Source organism: Lagenorhynchus albirostris, chromosome 3 (assembly GCF_949774975.1).
Source record: "Lagenorhynchus albirostris chromosome 3, mLagAlb1.1, whole genome shotgun sequence".
Taxonomy (NCBI): domain Eukaryota; kingdom Metazoa; phylum Chordata; class Mammalia; order Artiodactyla; family Delphinidae; genus Lagenorhynchus; species Lagenorhynchus albirostris.
The window spans coordinates 77,871,899-77,890,103 of NC_083097.1; the positions used below are offsets into that span (position 1 = coordinate 77,871,899).

The 18,205-nt window shown below is 39.6% G+C and overlaps 1 protein-coding gene across 3 annotated transcripts in view; it reads left to right on the forward strand.

Moving 5' to 3' along the window:
* Positions 1-18,205, forward strand: part of CAST (calpastatin) — a 125,433-nt gene that overhangs the window by 16,112 nt on the left and 91,116 nt on the right. For all 3 annotated transcript variants that reach the window (XM_060143310.1, XM_060143312.1, XM_060143311.1), the window contains one exon: positions 17,045-17,116. In XM_060143310.1, coding sequence (XP_059999293.1) covers positions 17,045-17,116 — 72 coding nt within the window. The remainder of the gene's footprint in view (positions 1-17,044; positions 17,117-18,205) is intronic.

The window sequence follows — 18,205 nt, forward strand, 5'->3', positions numbered from 1 at the left end:
ATACCACATTTTTCCCCTTTTACTAGCATGAAAATCTATATAATATCACTCAGTTTCCCATCAACCCTACTCTTTAAATATATTCCCAGATATCTATCAAACTATCAAATAGTTTCCTGTTTGAAAACTATAGTGTCTCTTTTTTCTCCAGACTAGGAAATCATGTTTTTAGATGTTATTCTCTATTAATATTTATCAAGTTTAACCTATTTGCACAAAAAAGGAAATCTTCTTTTCCAGTACAATCAAGTGGATAGTGACCTAGTTCTTATAGGATTATTCTCAACAATTATGTTATTATGTGGAAGCTTAAATATTATGCCTTGAATGTACAGGCATTGTTGGTTTAGGCAACAACTGCTTGCCCGGTGATAGGTCTTTTATATATCCAGACTATAAAGTGCCTTATTTTCGTATTTATAAAGGGCCTGGGAAAACTGATAAGTAGTCCTGTTATCAATGCAGCCAGGGGAGAATTTGAAACTTCTGTGTCAGTATGATGACTGTACGTTCAGTTTTTCGAAACTGAAAGGCTGAACTTCCACCTTGAGAGAAGAAAGAAAGAATTTTTCTTTTCTTTATCAGCAATTCAGGCAAGTCTGACATTGTTTCATAACACTTCTGAGAAATTCAGATTTACAACTCTTGCACTTGTGCCAGAGCCTGGTCGTGTTGGTCTGTTCTGCTGCGTCCCAGCTGGCAGAAGAGAGGAGATAGAGGCTTTGCCCTGCTATCAGGGCATAAATCACTGCAGAGAGTCAGATAGTCTGAGACTGAAGGTTGTTCATTATCTCACCAAATTCTGCCCAGATCTATTTGATAGGGCGGACAGATGTGTGGGTATGATAACTTGGTAGTCGAGTTATATTTCCGATATGGTCTGTCTCTAAAGGATCTCTGATTCTTTATGTCATGTGCAGTTAAGTCATTGATGACATACTATGGCCCTGGAGACAATTCAAGGAAACCATCCTACGTTAGACGTTATTTTAGCCTTTATGTTCATGATTATAAAACCATGTGCAATCTGGACTTGTAATCTGCCTATCCTACCACCCACAGTTGGCTACCATCCTCTTAAGATTACCAGAGAAAGGTTTCCCAAAACTGATTCTTTCTCCCAAATATTTTCTCATCTACTGCTCTGTTGAACAAGAAGTAAGATTAAGAAGCTTAGTTTGGGTTTTTGGTAATCCATTTTCAAACTAGCATGTGCCTCCAAAGGGTGAATAACTTGTTGTCCCCAAGCATATGCCAACATACTGGTTAGGCTTCCAAGGACAAACTCAGGCCTTTGAAACAAAGTCAGTTTGAAAATGTACTTTCTATGCTCAAGGGTACTTCTCAGTGTTTTTTCCTTCTCCCTTTATTGTTCTGCTGCATTTCATTTGGAGATGCAAGAAAAAAGGTATAGAGGAGGGCTTCAGGAAGATTTAACCCAGAGTAAAAATGATTAGGGTTAGGCAAGAACCATTATTATATTGTCATATGTAAAAATATCTGGGGATGAATGCAGCTGTGTGAATTTCAGAGCTCTTTTTCTCCTGCTACCATAAATAGCTCTCACTTGTCTTGAGTATGACCCCTATACAACCACTAAGTGATCCTAGGAGGTCTGCAGCAATTTTAATAGACTCTTGCAACTAAAATATCATTTGTCATATTGCATTTGCAATATAAATGCTTGAGGATGGAGTTGAGTGTCTATGAGAATTTTTTTTTTTTTTTTTTTTTTTTGCGGTACGCGGGCCTCTCACTGCTGTGGCCTCTCCCGTTGCGGAGCACAGGCTCCGGACTCGCGGGCTCAGCGGCCATGGCTCACGGGCCTAGCCTAGCTGCTCCGCGGCATGTGGGATCTTCCCGGACTGGGGCACGAACCCGTGTCCCCTGCATCGGCAGGCAGGCTCTCAACCACTGTGCCACCAGGGAAGCCCAGCAAACGTTATTTTAAGGGGTGATAGGTTATTACAATCTCTTGTCTGTTTTAACTGTGGGGAGTTGATTGTGGCTGGACAAGTTCATGTCCCAGTGCCAAGAAGGAGGCAAAGCTGAACAGGTGCCCCAAGGGCAGTCCCACCTGGCTTACCTCGAGATCCAGAATCCCCTGGGTGTCTGATCTGGAAGGCTAAACTCACTAAAGGAAGTTCCAAAATCCTTTTCAACTGTAGTTTCCCCATTGTTTAGTTCTAAATTTTGATTTATTTCTTCATTGACTAGAATATTTTTAAGATAATTTTTTTCTGCGAAGGAACACAGATGGTCATTTTCTGTGTCTGTGTGGATCCTAAGCATGTTCTTCTGCTGGCTTCACACAAGAAATTAGTACAAAATTGTACATTTTTGGGTAACAGTTCTGTTCCCTTGAAGTTCAGTACCTGTTGCTCCATGGTCTTCTGACTTTTTGTGCTATAGAGAAGATGTCTGGGGAAGCCTTATATTTATTTTTAGAAAGCTTGTTTTTCCTGCTTCGGTGCATGTGCGGTTTCTTTTTCTTTTATTCTTACAATTTAGAATTTAGTATTTTCTTATGTGGAGCCTACCAAATGGGTCTACAAGAGCAATCCATGAACTTAAGTTCAAAACCTACAGTTAAAATACCAGACATTATGTAGACATTCAAATAGCCTATTTATCCTAAGACATCTATTCAGGTTGAATTCTGAGAAAAATGCGGGTAGTTTATAAAATTCAGGAGAAAAATGCTTTGCCATTCTGAGACCACAGTGAGAGCATCTTCTTTCTCACGTGCTGTGGAAGCTTTGAAGAGCCACACTCCTAATCCAGTTAGCCTGCCACCCAGTCCATGGTTCCCATGGAGGCAGCACATTGTAGTGGCTGAGTGCAGACTCTATAGAGTCCCACTGCATGGACTTGCTCCCAGCTCTGCCACTTCCTAGCTGTGTGTTCTTGGGCCAATTACTTTGCTTCACTAAGGGTACCTTCCTCATGTGTAACATGGAGATAACAATAGCCTCTGCATAAGTTAATGTGAAGATCAATGAGACCAAGCATATGAAGTGTCCAGGACAGTGCCTGGGACACACAAAGTGCCATATAGATGCGAGCTGCTATTATTGTTGTGGCCTTATTATTAGTACTATTACTAGGCAATGAAGAGAACTTTGTTTAGCAATAAAAGTGAGCCCCTTATTGATTTCTAACCAGGACTCAAATTCTTTTGTTGACTACATATTGCCAAGTCTTTCCCATTAAAAAAGGAAGGAAGTTTGGTAGTTCATTAAGCTTAGTAGTCCTTTTGTTTCAAAACAACTCTGTGTAACACCCAGAAACATATGCCAATTGCTAGAAAGTACAGTCCCTCTTTAACAAAGAATATGAAAATAATGTGCTTTTAGATTAAGAATCTGTGATATACAAAATGTTATATAAGTAGTAGGGAGTGGCTAATAAAAATAGTTAAGCATTTTGCCTCTATAAAAGAACATATAAATATATGAACATTATATCATGCAGCAATAAAATACCCTTCGTTCTTGCACTTTGGAGTAATGAGCCTAATTGCCTAAGATCGTAGGTCCCACCAAAATTGTCTCTGAAGAGTGTACCTTATAGCATAGGAAATTGGAATCAAAGTTAACAAAATATCAAAGGAATTGAATAGGAGTTAAATTTATTGACTTTAGAATAGGTCATAAGTCCTGGAAACCTGATGGACAAGTCAATTAAATATGAGTCCTGAAATATCCTGTTTTAAAGTTTTTATTTTTTCAGTCTTATCTCTAGACTTTATTAGCTTCTCAAAGATACAGGAATGACTGATTCAAAAGGGATGAAAGGGATGATAACCTGAAATTGTGCCCATAGCAAGATACCTGTGTCATCTAAGGACTGAATATGTATGATTCCTGTCATAAAGTCAATAATATTTTATCATATACCAAGTGTACATAACAGCTTGTTATGGCCTTCCAAAAACAGTTCATTCGTGAAGTCAAAATCTCTCAGCAAGTTGACGTCATAAAATCTTTTATGTTTCAATCAGCATTATTACAGAATGCTTAGTAAATGTGTAGAGCACTGATTTAGTGTCATAAAAAATTATTAAAAACTCTCTATCCCTCACCTTCTAGGACATTATGTGAGATGATGCAGTGATTCTCAAGTTTTAACATGCCTAAGAATCACCTGAAGATAGTATGAAAATTTCAGGCTCCTGGACCCCATCTCCAAACATTCTGATTTATCAGATCCAAGATGGGATCAGGGAATCAGTATTTTTACCAGTCACTCCAGGTGACTCGTATCTTCTGATGATGGTCTTCTGAACACATTTTGAGTAACACACATAATTCTTATGGAGTGCATAACACAGTTCCTGGCACACATGAACTTTTCTTCCTTTTTTCCTCTTCTCATTTCCTTTTTCCTTTATTTTTAAAATGCCCCCACCAACCCCATCCCTTAGCCAGCTCTGCTTTACCGTGTCCTGGGGATAGGGTGGCTCTGAAGCACATCAAGGGTGCTGCAGTTTCAAGGGATCATTGAACCACATGGGAGGCTTAGGTTGCAGGGAGCTGGTACTAACCCTCTTTCTTCCCACTTCTCCTAGGACCTTGTTCCTTCAACTATTCCCTCATTCGTTTTACTCTTTATTTAATGACTCCTCTTTACACTACTTATCGGTTTAGTCTTCCTCATCGTAAACTATTTAAAAATATTTCTTTTGAAACTGCTCAAGCTCCCATTCCATCTTCCTTTCTAACCCTCACTGCCAAAATTCTTGGTTGAAATTATCGAAGAAAAGAGTGTAGAGAGAAGAGAGAAACTAAAAGCAAACGTTGATAAATGCCAGCATGGAGGATGTAGGAAGGAGAAACCAGTGAACAAGTGAAAGAAGAAGCAACTAAAGGGGTGGGGGAACCTGGATGTTGCAGTGCCATCTGTGGGGAGGCTGGAAGAAGGGTCTAGGCTGATAATAGTTCTAGAATTGTGAGGGCCGAGGAAAGTTTCTTGTTTGGAGACTGGGGTATTGTAGGTTCCCTTGGGAGCTGTTCCTGTTATGATTAAGTGGATTGAGTAAGTGGGTGCTGAGTAAGTGGAGATTCTGCATAGATGACTGTTCTTCTCTTCCAATGTACATGCATTTATATAGCAAACATCAGATAAAGCAAAAAAAAAAAAAACAGTTGAAATCAGTGTTCATTTACACAAAAAGAGATAAGTGTGACCAAGATGGCATCACACGGTACAGAGTTCTTGGATTGTTTGCCAGATGTTCACAGGTAAATTGATTCATTTATCACAATATCACATAAGAAAGACATTATTTGGAAAGCACTCTGGAGTGAATTCTAAACATATGTTTATCTTAGTCATTAAGAATGTAGACTTCCTGGTTAGTTTTTCACGTTAAGGTTGGCACCCCTGTTCTCTTTCTTTTGCAGATCAAGCCTCTTGCTCCTAAGTGGTCTAATTTGAGCTCAAGATGCAGAATATTTGGACTTTAGTACATTGCAGAAATATATCACTCTGAAATCTGCAAATACAGTCTCAAAGAAAACACTTTACTTACAGGAAACTGAGAGCTAAAGTGATCTCATATTCATATTCCAATTTTGGTTTCACTTAGTGCTTGGGTTAAAAATTACTTCTCTGAATACAATTTTGTTACTTTTTTCTCAGCTTACTTTCTTAAAACACTGAGTAGACTCAGTAAAGTCTGAAACCATACATCTATTTCACTGAAAAGTGAAAGCCGAGTAGAAAGCTGAATGGCTAAATTTTTAAATAATGCATTTAAAAAATAATGAGGGGGTGCTTCCCTGGTGGCGCAGTGGTTGAGAGTCTGCCTGCCGATGCAGGGGACACGGGTTCGTGCCCCGGTCTGGGAGGATCCCACATGCCGCGGAGCGGCTGGGCCTGTGAGCCATGGTCGCTGAGCCTGCGCGTCCGGAGCCTGTGCTCCGCAACGGGAGAGGCCACAACAGTGAGAGGCCCGCGCACTGAAAAAAAAACAAAACAAAAATGAGGGTTCTTACTACCAGCTATGCGATGAGACGTTGCTGAATTGCTTGTTATATAGATCTGGTAATAGCTGTCTTACTTTAAACATACACTTCAGGGGACACCCAGTGGTTAAAAGGAGGAAATTTCTTGTACAGTGTTCAGTTGGAATAAAATATTTCTTGTCTCAGCCGTGGTAATACCTTGCTGACTTTGTTTTTCTGAATGAGCATATGTTAGGAGTGTGTGTGTGTGTGTGTGTGTGTGTGTGTTTTAAGAAGAAAGGGCTTTGATTTTGACTTTTATATAAATTTCTTCAAATATCTGAAAACTTAAAAATTATAAGATTAGAAATGTTAAAAATATGATTAAACTTTTCCTTTAATGAAGACATAAATTGTATTTAGAAATGAGAAATAAGTGACTGAGAGTCATGAATAAGAAAAAAAATTTAATCTTTTTGACCAAGAAATTCCAATTCTAGGAATTTGTTTCAAGTACATAATCAGAGGTGTACTCGATAGCTATGTACAAAGATATTCTCCATAGCTTTATTTATAATAATAACAAACTAGGGGAGAAACAAGTGTACAGCCATAATGAATTGGTGAAGTTACAGCACAAACATAGTGACTAAGGCATCTTTAACACCATGCTTTGCAGAACATGTAGCAGTGGAGGAACGTGTTTATGTTATAGGTAAAGAAAAATGATGAAAGACCAGCAATTCCATGTGTTTAACAGATTGTGCATGTTTATGTATTTGCATAAAAATAGAGAAATAACTGAAAGTAGTTGTCTTGATTGGTAAGATTTGGAGTAATTTACGTTTTCTTCTTGCTACTTTTCTCTTTATTCTAAATGTATTTTCTTTTAATCAGAGGAAAAAGAATAATAAACAGCATAGATAGTAAAAGAATAATGGAAGAGAGTGTTTTAACAATGATCAAAACTAAATCTATGCATCCGTCTGCTTAGACCTTAAAGGGAGAAGTGTTTTACATGTGCGACTTTTTCCTTTGGAACCTTCCAGAGTAAGGCGGCTGCCGCCACCGTGTGTGTGTGCGGGCGCGTGTGCATGTGTTTGACTAGAAGTGCATCTCTTAGATATGGACAGAGAATTAGGATTTAAGCACTAAGGCAGCTTAGAGGGCAAGGATTTTTTTTTTTTTTTTTTTTTGACTGCGTTGGGTCTTTGTTGCTGTGCACGGGCTTTCTATAGTTGCAGCGAGCAGGGGCTACTCTTCCTTGTGGTGCTCGGGCTTCTGATCGCGGTGGCTTCTGTTGTTGCAGAGCATGGGCTCTAGGCGCGCGGGCTTCAGTAGTTGTGGCACGCGGGCTCAGTAGTTATGGCTCGCGGGCTCTAGAGCACAGGCTCAGTAGTTGTGGCGCACGGGCTTAGTTGCTCCGCAACATGTGGTATCTTCCCGGACCAGGGCTGGAACCCATGTCCCCTGCATTGGCAGGTGGATTCTTAACCACTGCGCCACCAGGGAAGTCCCAAGGATTATTAATTATTTTTAGTTTATGGTCCCTTCAAAATCCGATGAAAACTGATCTTTTTCTCTGAAAAGGACATACATATGTGAATACAAGAATGCAAAAAAAAAATGTGACATACAACTTAAAGAGGTTTAGAGATACACACCATCCCCACCCCTGAGGTGGGGGCAGTCTTGTCGAGTAGATATATTCAGGAGGCATCATCTAATATTTTCCCAGTTGGCTTGTTATTGATGGCTGAAATTCCACCGTTAGCAACTTCCTTAAACTTTGAGTTAAGCATTGCCTTCCCTTGCGTCCTCTTTTAAATTGTGGATGTTCCTAGGAGGGATAATATATTAATTATTAACACTTTGGTGAGAAGTAGTTTAATAAGAGGGAAAACGAATTATGTAAGAACTACTTTTATAGATTTGATAAAGGTAGTAGAGAACTATCGATCATTTGATATTGATAGCTAACACATACGTAGGTATTACACACACACACACACACACACACACACACACACACCTTACAAGCACCCCATTCTCCTGATGAGGAAATTGAGGCACAACTTGATTAAATGACCTGTCCAGGGTCACACAGTTATATAATAGTGGAGCCAGGACGGAACATATTTTCCAGAGTCTATACTTTCAACTAGTATCCAAAACTGTTCATAAAATTATCTATTTTCAGAATTCTACTTAAAGCTAACTCCATAGACTTTCTTACCACTGTTGTCAATTTTTGTAACTCACTTCTCTAACTTTTCACTGCCTTCTTTCTTCCTTGTATTATACCCTCTTTTTACTCAGGAAGATCATAAAACAAGGTTAAATCATTCCCATTCCTTTGGATCTAAAATGTAAGTGTAGGCACAGCTGCTCCCTCCTTACGGATAGTAAATGAAGCAGGGAAGGAAGCTAAGTCACAGCAGAGGTAGAGCCAGGAGAAAGATAGCGTTCTCCTGACTCCCAGTCAATGCAGCCATCTCGAGACTAGAAAGACATGAGATAGACCACTTCAAGGACTTCCAGTTGGAGATAATGAAAGGCACTGAGTAATCAGGAAAAAAAATTCAGTTCTGGCCACCATAACGTATGTTATTAAGGGCTTTGTGGAGGCGACGTTTCAGTCACTGAGTAAATTTCTATGTTAGGTTGTGAGTTAATAATAAGACATCATTATGACCTATTTATCAGTGTTTCCCAGGAGACTAACATATCCTATTTACCAAATTGCATTGCATTTATACTTCCAATTGCATTTATACTACCAAATTGCATTTATACTTCCTTCTGTAGTCATAGCGACTTGTACTTGTTTGTAGACTACTTAGAACCATGGTGTAAACGAACATTTGCGAATAAGAGTCACAGCCTTATGATTGCTAGTGTTGGGGTACCTGACCTCCCTTTGAAAGACGTCTTTTCCTAGATACTATTTTCCAATAAAGCATGTGTTTTCATGTGGAAACACAATATTTCTTTTCATTCTAGGGGATGACTATTAACTAATGGAACTGATTTGTCAACAAATGTGTCAAAACATATATTTTAATGAGAATTCTTATCCTGAAAAATACTACATTTCATCAAGCCTAGGACACCACTGATCTAAAAATGCACTGATTAGAAAATGCTAAGAAAGAAAAAAACTGTCAGCTAAAAATAATGTTGAAGTTTCTGAAGACCATTCAACAAACAGGATTTTAAAAATGGCTTGAGCAATTATTTGAATGTGTTAGCTACCAAGTTGAACCCTTGAGGGTTTCGATGTTCATTTAATGCAAACATTCTTGTGTATTTGTGTGCTCACAAATTCTGTCAAATATAACGTCTAATCTGTTATGTAACGGATTATCTCAAACTGGAGAATCCCTAGCCTGCTTTCTCTTGAGGGCTATTACTTTGGTGGAAATGTGGACCAGCTCCCTTTCTCACACTTCGGGGTGGAGAAGAGAATCGCTGGATTGGAACCTTCAGGAACTCTTTGACACCTTCATGGCAGGGAAGGGCACTGTGTCTTAGCTGGGGCAGAAGAACTCTCACCCACAGGTTGACTTCATTATCACTGGAAGCTTTGGGGGATGGGAATCTAAAACCCAACTTGACCCCTTCTTCGTACCCAGCTCCTCACTCTTAAAAGGTATTTGTTGAGCTTCTTGGATTGGTGAGTTTATAGTTTTGATCAAATTTGGAAATGTTTTGACCATTATTTCTTCAAATATTTTGTTTTGTCTCCTCATCTCTCTCTTCTTTGGAGGCTGCGGTTGTATATGTATGGGCTGCTTGGAGTTGCCCCACAGCTCACTGATGCTCTGTTCCCTGTCCTCTAGCCCTTCACTCTCTGTTTCATTTTGGATAGTTTCCATTGCCAGATCTCCAAATTCACTAATCTTTTCTTCTGCAATGTCTCATCAGTTCTTAATCCCAATGTATTTTTTATCTCAGACATTTTTATCTTTAGAAGTTTGATTTGGGTGGTTTTAAAAAAAATATTTGCTATGTCTCTCCTGAACATACTTTTTAAAAACTTTTTCTTTTGAAATAATTATAGATTACCAGAAAGTTGCAAAGATAGTGTGGCTGGTGCCGTGTATCCTTCACCCAGCTTCCCCATTGGTTACATCTCCTGCAACTATAGTACAATAGCAAAACTACGAAACTGCCATTGGTACACGTATATATAGTTCTGTGCCATTTTGTTACATGTGTAAATTCACGTAGTCAGCCCTGCAATCAAGATACTATACGTTTTTGGGCTTCCCTCGTGGCGCAGTGGTTGAGAGTCCGCCTGCCGATTCAGGGGACGCAGGTTCATGCCCCGGTCCGGGAAGATCCCGCATGCCGCGGAGCGGCTGGGCCCGTGAGCCATGGCCGCTGAGCCTGCGCGTCCGGAGCCTGTGCTCCACCACGGGAGAGGCCACAACAGTGAGAGGCCCGCGTACTGCAAAAAAAAAAAAAAAAAAAAAAGAGACTATGCTTTTTGAACGTTATATTTTCCTGTGTTTGGAAAACAAAGTTGTATTTTTCTGCTTCTATGCATGCCTTGGAATTTTTGATTAGATGATAAACAGATATGAATTTTATATTGCATTGAGTGTTTTTTATTATTGTTGCTTTAAGTTTTCCTGAGCTTTGTTCTGGGACACAGTTAAGTTACCTGGAAACACTTTGATCCTTTGGGGTTTGCTTTTAATCTTTGTTTGGCTAGAACAGAGCAACCTTTAGAGGAGGCCTACATTTTCTTGTTTTTTTTTTTCTTCTTCTTATTCAATTGAACCTGTGCCCCCTGCAGTGGAAGCGTGGAGTCTTAACCACAGGACCACCAGGGAAATTCCAGTCCTACTTTTTCTTCTGCATTCTCTACCCAGTGATTCTGACTGCTGGAAACATGTCCTATTCCTGGTCCCTGGGAGCCCCTGTGATTATGCCTCTGCTCCTTATGGGTGGTCTTTCCCCAGACTCAGGCTCTCCTCGCAGGCATGCACATGCAGATTTCTGGAGCTCACTTTTGTAGCTCTCCTCTCTGGCGCCCTCCCTTTGAGCCCCTCGAGTGCCCTTGACCCTCAAACTCCCAGCTCCATCTCCTCAACCCAGAGAGACAGACAGCCGTTGCATGATCCGGCAGCTGGAAACTCTACAGGCAGTAAGCTGTGGCGATCACAGGGCGCCCCTGGTTTGTTTCCCTCGCAGGGAATACTGTCCTTGCTGCCTGGTGTCCAGCCTCTGAAAACCACTGTTGCATATAATTGTCGAGGGTTTTCTTTAGTTATTTAAGGCAGAAACACTCCTTACTTTTTAATCCAAATTTTCTTACATAAGAACATCATTAATGTAAAAAGGAAACAAAGCTGTATTTGAAAGGAGGCTGTGGCCCAGCTTACAGACTGAAGTACCTTCTTTTACTATGAAGTTGAGTTAAATTTTTCTCCTTTACAAGCCGAGTCACCGACTTCTTTGTTCATTTAATAATGAGTTTTAGTGTTCTCCAGATATTTTACTAATATATGTGCCACCAAGGCTGTTGAAATCACCTGTTCCATATCCTGTCCTGACACCCTGTAGTACCTCAGCAGGGTCCTTGCCACTCTCAGGAAACATATTGAGGTCATGTCTATTCCTGCAGATCTTGTTGACCCTAAATCACACCCCCCCCCACACACACGCCCACACTCACACACCGTGTGACAGTGACGACACCTATGGGACCTATCAGAGCAAGGTCCAGAGGGGCCGTCATCTTTGACAGCTGATGCACGAATATCAGGACCTGCTGATCTGGCTCTGGTCGGCCTAACTCATTAGGTAGGCCTTTCAGCATCAACCCTGGAAGGGGTCCCGGGTTTCCCTTAGGTAGCATTTATTGAGTAATCATAGTATCTCTGACTGTGGGCTTAGATGCATTGCATTTATACTTTCACGTAATCTCCAGACCTCACACAAGGCCAGGAACAGGACATGTTCTCACCAGTCGGAATCACTGGGTAGAGTACTCAGAAGGGTATCATTGCTGTATTGAAAACAAATTACTTCTATCTGAAGGCTGCTCTTGTCCAACCTAGCAGCGCTTAAAAGCAAACCTCAAAAGGATCAAACTGTTTCCAAGTAACTGCATCCATTAATAGAATCATGGCTAGTCCAAAAGAAAAATCACTTTCTATCCAATGAAGAAACAATTCTTTTTCTATTATATAAATAACAAAAGCTCATAGAAAGTTCTCAACAGCCACTAAGACCCCTCATGAGTTGAAATTAGATGCACTGGGGTTGCCCTGGAGAGATGAGTCTGTCCCATTGCTACTTGTTCAAGGCCTTGGGCCTCTCTCTTCAGAGCGGGGTTTTCCAACATGTGGGCCACAGAATTCAGGCCATACCTCATCTCATTTAATCCTCTCAGTCTCTCTCTGGGGTACAAGTAGGGTTATTCTCATTTTTCAGGTGAGAAAATTCGTGTTTAGAAATGCTAATAAACTTGCCTGAGGTCTCACAGCTGGCATTGGGTACAGCCAGGATTCCTGCCACATGTGTCAAAAAGTAGGACCATTGTTCTAGAGAATTCGGCACTTTTCTTTACAGATTCACTAGGTCTCAGGATGACATGAAGCCTCACTTGAGGGGCCTTTCCTGAGATTTTAGGAGATAATGACACAGCTTTGCCTGGCTCTTGGAATTTCACTGTTACTTGAAAACAGTTTTTAAGACTTGAGTTCTGATTCATTCAATAAAACCTTTTATTATGAACCACAGCAAACATACAAGAAAGGCACGCCATTATTTCTATTCATGTCTTTCTACAGCAGCATATAGGATGGATCTAATCTGTGCGTTCTTTATCGATCTTGTCTGTGCAAGCAGAGGTGCCTGTTTTACCAGTCTTGTGGCTGGCAGAGTCTGAACCTCTTTTGAGATGGGGGAGGCTGCTTCCAGTAGAAGGTGTGGATTCATAGTCCATGGGAACAGGACCTGTGTATACTCAGGAGTCTGCACCCAAGCAGGATAAATCACACAAGTTCTCTGTAAATGGACGGGACTTGATGTCCTGGGGTTAGAGTCCAGTAGAGGTAAATCTGGTGTGGACGATTGCACTTCTGCCCCTGTCAATCATCAGGACTGAGGCCCTGTGACAGGCTGTCCTGCAAGGAACGAATGACTCAGCCAGGCCTGCGACCTGATATAGAGGAATGAGGGCAAGCTGTTGCTGACCATTTCCTTTCTATAAAACTTAAGTTAAACAAAGAAGCGCTCATAAATAATAGAGGGAATGTGATTGAATGGCAAGGGAAAATCTGCTCAGTAACCTTTAGTCTATGGGTTTATGGAAATGAAGAAAAATAGTTTAACTCAAAATTTGAATTATCCTAGGATTGGTGTTCTCATTTAACATCTTAATCTTTTAGAGACCACAGCATACCTGTGTGTTAGGACAAATGCAGAATCATGTATGAGTGAGCTTGTTTTGAGTTTTCACTTACTTTGAGTAAATGAATTCTGTTCTATCTGAGGGTAGATCCAGCCCTATCACAGTTGTGAATATGCAGACCTAGCTGGGTGAGAAATGTGTCCAGGCCAGAGTGGGATTTCTAAGGACCGATGCTGATGGTGAGGGTGAGCGGGAGTGAGGGTGAGGAAGACACTGCAAAACTAAGTACAAGGTGATGTGAAGCCAAAGGACTTTGAGAACTTTTCACATGGAGGCAAAGGAGGACTCACAAGGACTAGATGGTACTCAGAGAAGGTCAGGAAGCAAGCCAAGGCCTGGAAGAAACTGATGATCCCAAACACACCCGACTGCGGGGCCATAATGAACCCACCTCACTTCAGACCAAATATCTTGATCCAGCATCCTGTATCATCTCATACCATGTATGCCTGTGCCCATCTTGCTTCAGCTTCAGGAACATATTTCTGTTCCTCCAACTTGCCAAACCCATCCCATCCTACCTCAGGGCCTTTGCATGTGCTATTCTATCCACCTAGAATGCCTCCCTTCCCCCATGCGATATTTACATGATTGGTTTATTTATAGTCAGGTCTCAGTCAAATGTGTTTCTTTGTCTATCCTGTCTGAAGGAACCCTCAGCCAGCCACTCTCTGTTACATGACCCTGTTTTATTGACTTTATAGCACTCATCACTCTCTGAAATCATCTTGGCTTTTGTTGACTTATTTAGAGTCTGAGTCCTCCTACTGGAATGTAAGCACTACGAGAGTAAGCCCTTTTTTTGTTTGTTTGTTTAATTGGTCATTATATCCCCACTGCCTAGAATAGGACCAGGCTCCGGGCCAGGGTTCAATAAATGTCTGTCCAATAAGTAGAGGGATGCATGAAGTCAAACACAGTTGAAGAGAGAACCACGTCATATATCAGCCAAAACAATCTGTATGGTTACTAATCTGAGAATAAGGGGTCTGTGCTCTGGTATGTATGTGTATTTCTAAGCTTTTGTGTTGTGTTTTAAGTGCCTGACATTATTAAGCCCTTTATAAATATTAGATAATAGAGGATCATTTTTACAAATTCTACTCTTGTTTCAGCTAAACTAAATTGGTCCTTTGTAGACTAAGTAATTCAGGCAGCTCAGAGGGCAAGGCAAACTGCAATAGGTCATACCCACAGGAAATCTGAGATATCCTCAGTTGAGTTTAAAAATATTGAATTTATTAATAAATTATTTTTCAGAGTAAATCTTAAGTTTATATACAGTTAAAATTAAAATCAGCATGTGTGCTGAGTTTATATAAACAATCAGCATGTGTATTAAGTTAAAATAGTTATTTTTAACTTAATAGTATCATAACTCAGCCGAAGAGAAAGTTTTTTAATTCTCACGGGCAAATCTTAGCTAATGTGTTGTAGTGGAATTCTTCTACAGATAAATCAGAGTCTGGTATGTGCATTTTGATTGTGAGAATTGGAGCTGTAGTTAGTGCAGGATTTAAATGGGACCTTCCTTGATTATAGCTGAGACCACAGGCTAATAGCTAGAGTGTGGGACAGCTATGGAACAGTGTACACTGACCTGACCTTTCTGGGCTTCAGTCTCCTCACTGGAAAATGAGGAGGTTGAATTGGAGAATGAGATTAAAATGAATAACTCCAATGCTGTATTCTTGTCTTCATTTCTTATATCCAACCCCTTACACTGAATCCATGTATACATTATGGTTATCAGAAGCTATTTGTTAAGACACCTTGTATTTTGAAAAGAGACTTGAGATATGGATAAAACTTAGGCCATCCCCTCCTTTTACCATCTCCCATATCACACTCAAATTACTAACTTTTTAGCAGCCTCCTTTATTTCTATCCCATTTATCTAGGATTTTTTCTTCCTTTGGTTGATGGTAGTGCATGAATGCTTAGGATAGACTATTTGGTCTACAGGTAATACCTGGCTTCTGCAAAGGCCTCTCAAGGCCCTCAGATACCCATCTTATTAAAATGTGTCCACCCTGTTGTTTCGGGGATCTTCCTGAAGTGCTCTGAGAATGGTCAACCCGTGGACACATAAAGATTGTACTCTGAGGACAGCAAGCTAAGTTCTGTCTTTTCTTCTTGCTAAGGTAGTATTTGCCCTGAAGGAAAAGAAGGCTTCAGCTCAAGCTTCCGTGGCAGGCATTTTTCACAAAGTTAAGCAACATAAATTTTGCTAAATAGCTTCTAAATGTTAAAGAATTCAACCAAATTGTTCTCAATTATATATTTTTCAAAAATTTTCAGAAGTTGTATGTATGTGGACATACAACTCTTCACTGTGTTATATATCACCTAATTAGCATGATCATCCCTCCTGTATTCAATTCTTACAGTACATTCTTCACATTTTATAGATGTTGGATCATACTGTCACCATTTTACATTATAAAACTTTATACGCTTGCTTCTTTGAAATATAGATATTCATAAGTAAAAGATAGAAGATATCAAGTCCTTGTTGAGAAAGCAACTGTGTATTTTACCTTCCCCCCCCCGTTTATTGTCCTTTCAACAGTTAAGTAGTTATAGTTATATAAGAAATTACAAAAAAAGCACAATGAAGCACTCTTAACCCCACTATCAGAAGATAACCCCGTATGAACTTGAGACCATATCATTCATGTTATTTTATAATGTGACATTTCTTTATGTGAAATATTAATAATATACTTGCATTTAATGGAATGTTCTTCTAAACCTGATCATTAAATAACCATATGATATTTCATCCTGTAACTGTTCATAACATAACCCCTTATGTGGGAGGCAGTGTAGGTAGGTAAGAGAATAGGGACTGAAACGGACATGCTACTTTTGACTAGCTGTGACCATGGCCAAGTTGTATACTCATCCCATTCCTTCATCTCCTTACCCATAAAATTGGCATAACAGCTTTATTTTGGGTAATTTGAAGATTAAATAAGTTGTAACACATGGTACTTAAACAGAGCACTGACAATAGTGCTGTACTATACTCTATTATTAGAGCATTATTATTCTATTATTACCTATAATTTTATTATTCTAGTAGAATAATTAAACACATGGTAAGGCACATGGTAAGAACTCAATAAACATTCATTATTACCTATATTGTTTTTAGCTTTTTGATGTTAGAATACTGTGATGAATATATTTGAAGAAAAAAGGCTTTTGCTCTTGTCATATTATTTCCCTAAGATAAATTTTTAGATGTATTGCCATCTTTGATACTTGCTGCTAAGTCACCCTCTGTGGAGGCTGTACTAACATCTGCTCTCCGTAGCACTCAGGGTAAGAGAGAAAGCACGTACTTTCTCACGGTGAGCGATGATGTTCTGGGAGTGCACTGTGGTGGAAAATGACAACTCCCATGTGAGGATTTCTGTAGTGCTCCAAACCACTGAATATTGAACAACTGGGGACTATTCAATGTACAATACTCTTTGTTTTTAATATTTATATAGTCTTCTGGCGAAGACATGAAAAAATAAAAACGTTCTTTTTTTGCGTACTTAGTATATTAGTCTGAATTTTGCCTGAAAAGATATTTGTATTGATAGGAAAATGTACACTTGACTACGTTGTGAAGATGTCTCCTCCTATAGAAACTAATATTTCCTATTTTCAGAAAAAAGCGACAAAGCTTGGGAGCAGTCAACCCTCCAGAACTCAGGCTGGTGGAACAGCTCCGGTCACCAAGGTCAGTCATTTCCTGAGCAAGAAAAGACCCCTACTCTACAGGTGTACCATTAGTGGGTGGGACTTGTAGGGAAGGTAAACAGTGTCCATATATCACTGAAAGTTTTTAAACAAAGTACCAATTCTGTGCTGGTGGGGGTAGTGTGAGGCAGGAGGCATGTAATTTCTTACTAATGATTTGAATGATTTAAAACTTCGCAAAGCTATTTATGTTATTATTCTTACTGGCATATAATAATGTGTCCAAAAATATGCATTATTACCACAAATATCTATAAATAATATTTGACTTTTGCACACACCAGATTTTCTTCATGAGTATTAACCACACCAGGCTCTTTGCTAAGTGTGCTATATAATTATCTTAGGTAATCCCGTCACAACCTTATAATTATTATTCCTTTATACCTGAGAAAACCTGGGCTCAGAGAGGTTAAGTAACCTCGACAAGATCACAAAGCCAGTAAGATGGAGGTAGGGTTCAAAGCCAGGTTTCCAGTTCACACAAGGTCCTGGACCTTATAAACTCTGATTGAGCCTTCTTTGGTAATATGACACTACAAAGCTTCGCAACTTATAAAAATCACTGAAATTTCATCTTGCAAGATAAGATGTAACTACCATTTTAGCTAGTAGTTTTCAATATATAAAATAGTTTTGTTCCTCCCATTTCAGCTTGTGATCTTCCAGTGTGTCCAAGATTATCAAAAACCTTAACCTATTTCAGGATTGCCTATACAACTATTGTAAATAAGCATTTTTCCTTTAAAACTGGTAACTCTCCTATGGAGGGCTGTGGACTTTCTCATGGATGTTACTTGCTTGGTGAAGAGTTCGTATTTTAGTGCCTTCTGGAGTCTCAGCTGCTCTCCTAGCCCCTAAAATGTACCCAAAGTAAAACTCAACTGAGAAATGAGAAGAGGCTGGGCAAATGTATCTCTGCTGCGGTTGCCCTCGGTAGTCCTCATCTTCTATTGTTTGGAGGTCTCCAACTAAAAAAGATTTTCTGGATACTTCCTATCTTTTACAGTATTAGGACCTGTATTTAACTTATGCTTAATAATTTAAAATGAGAAGTCTCATTAGCAAA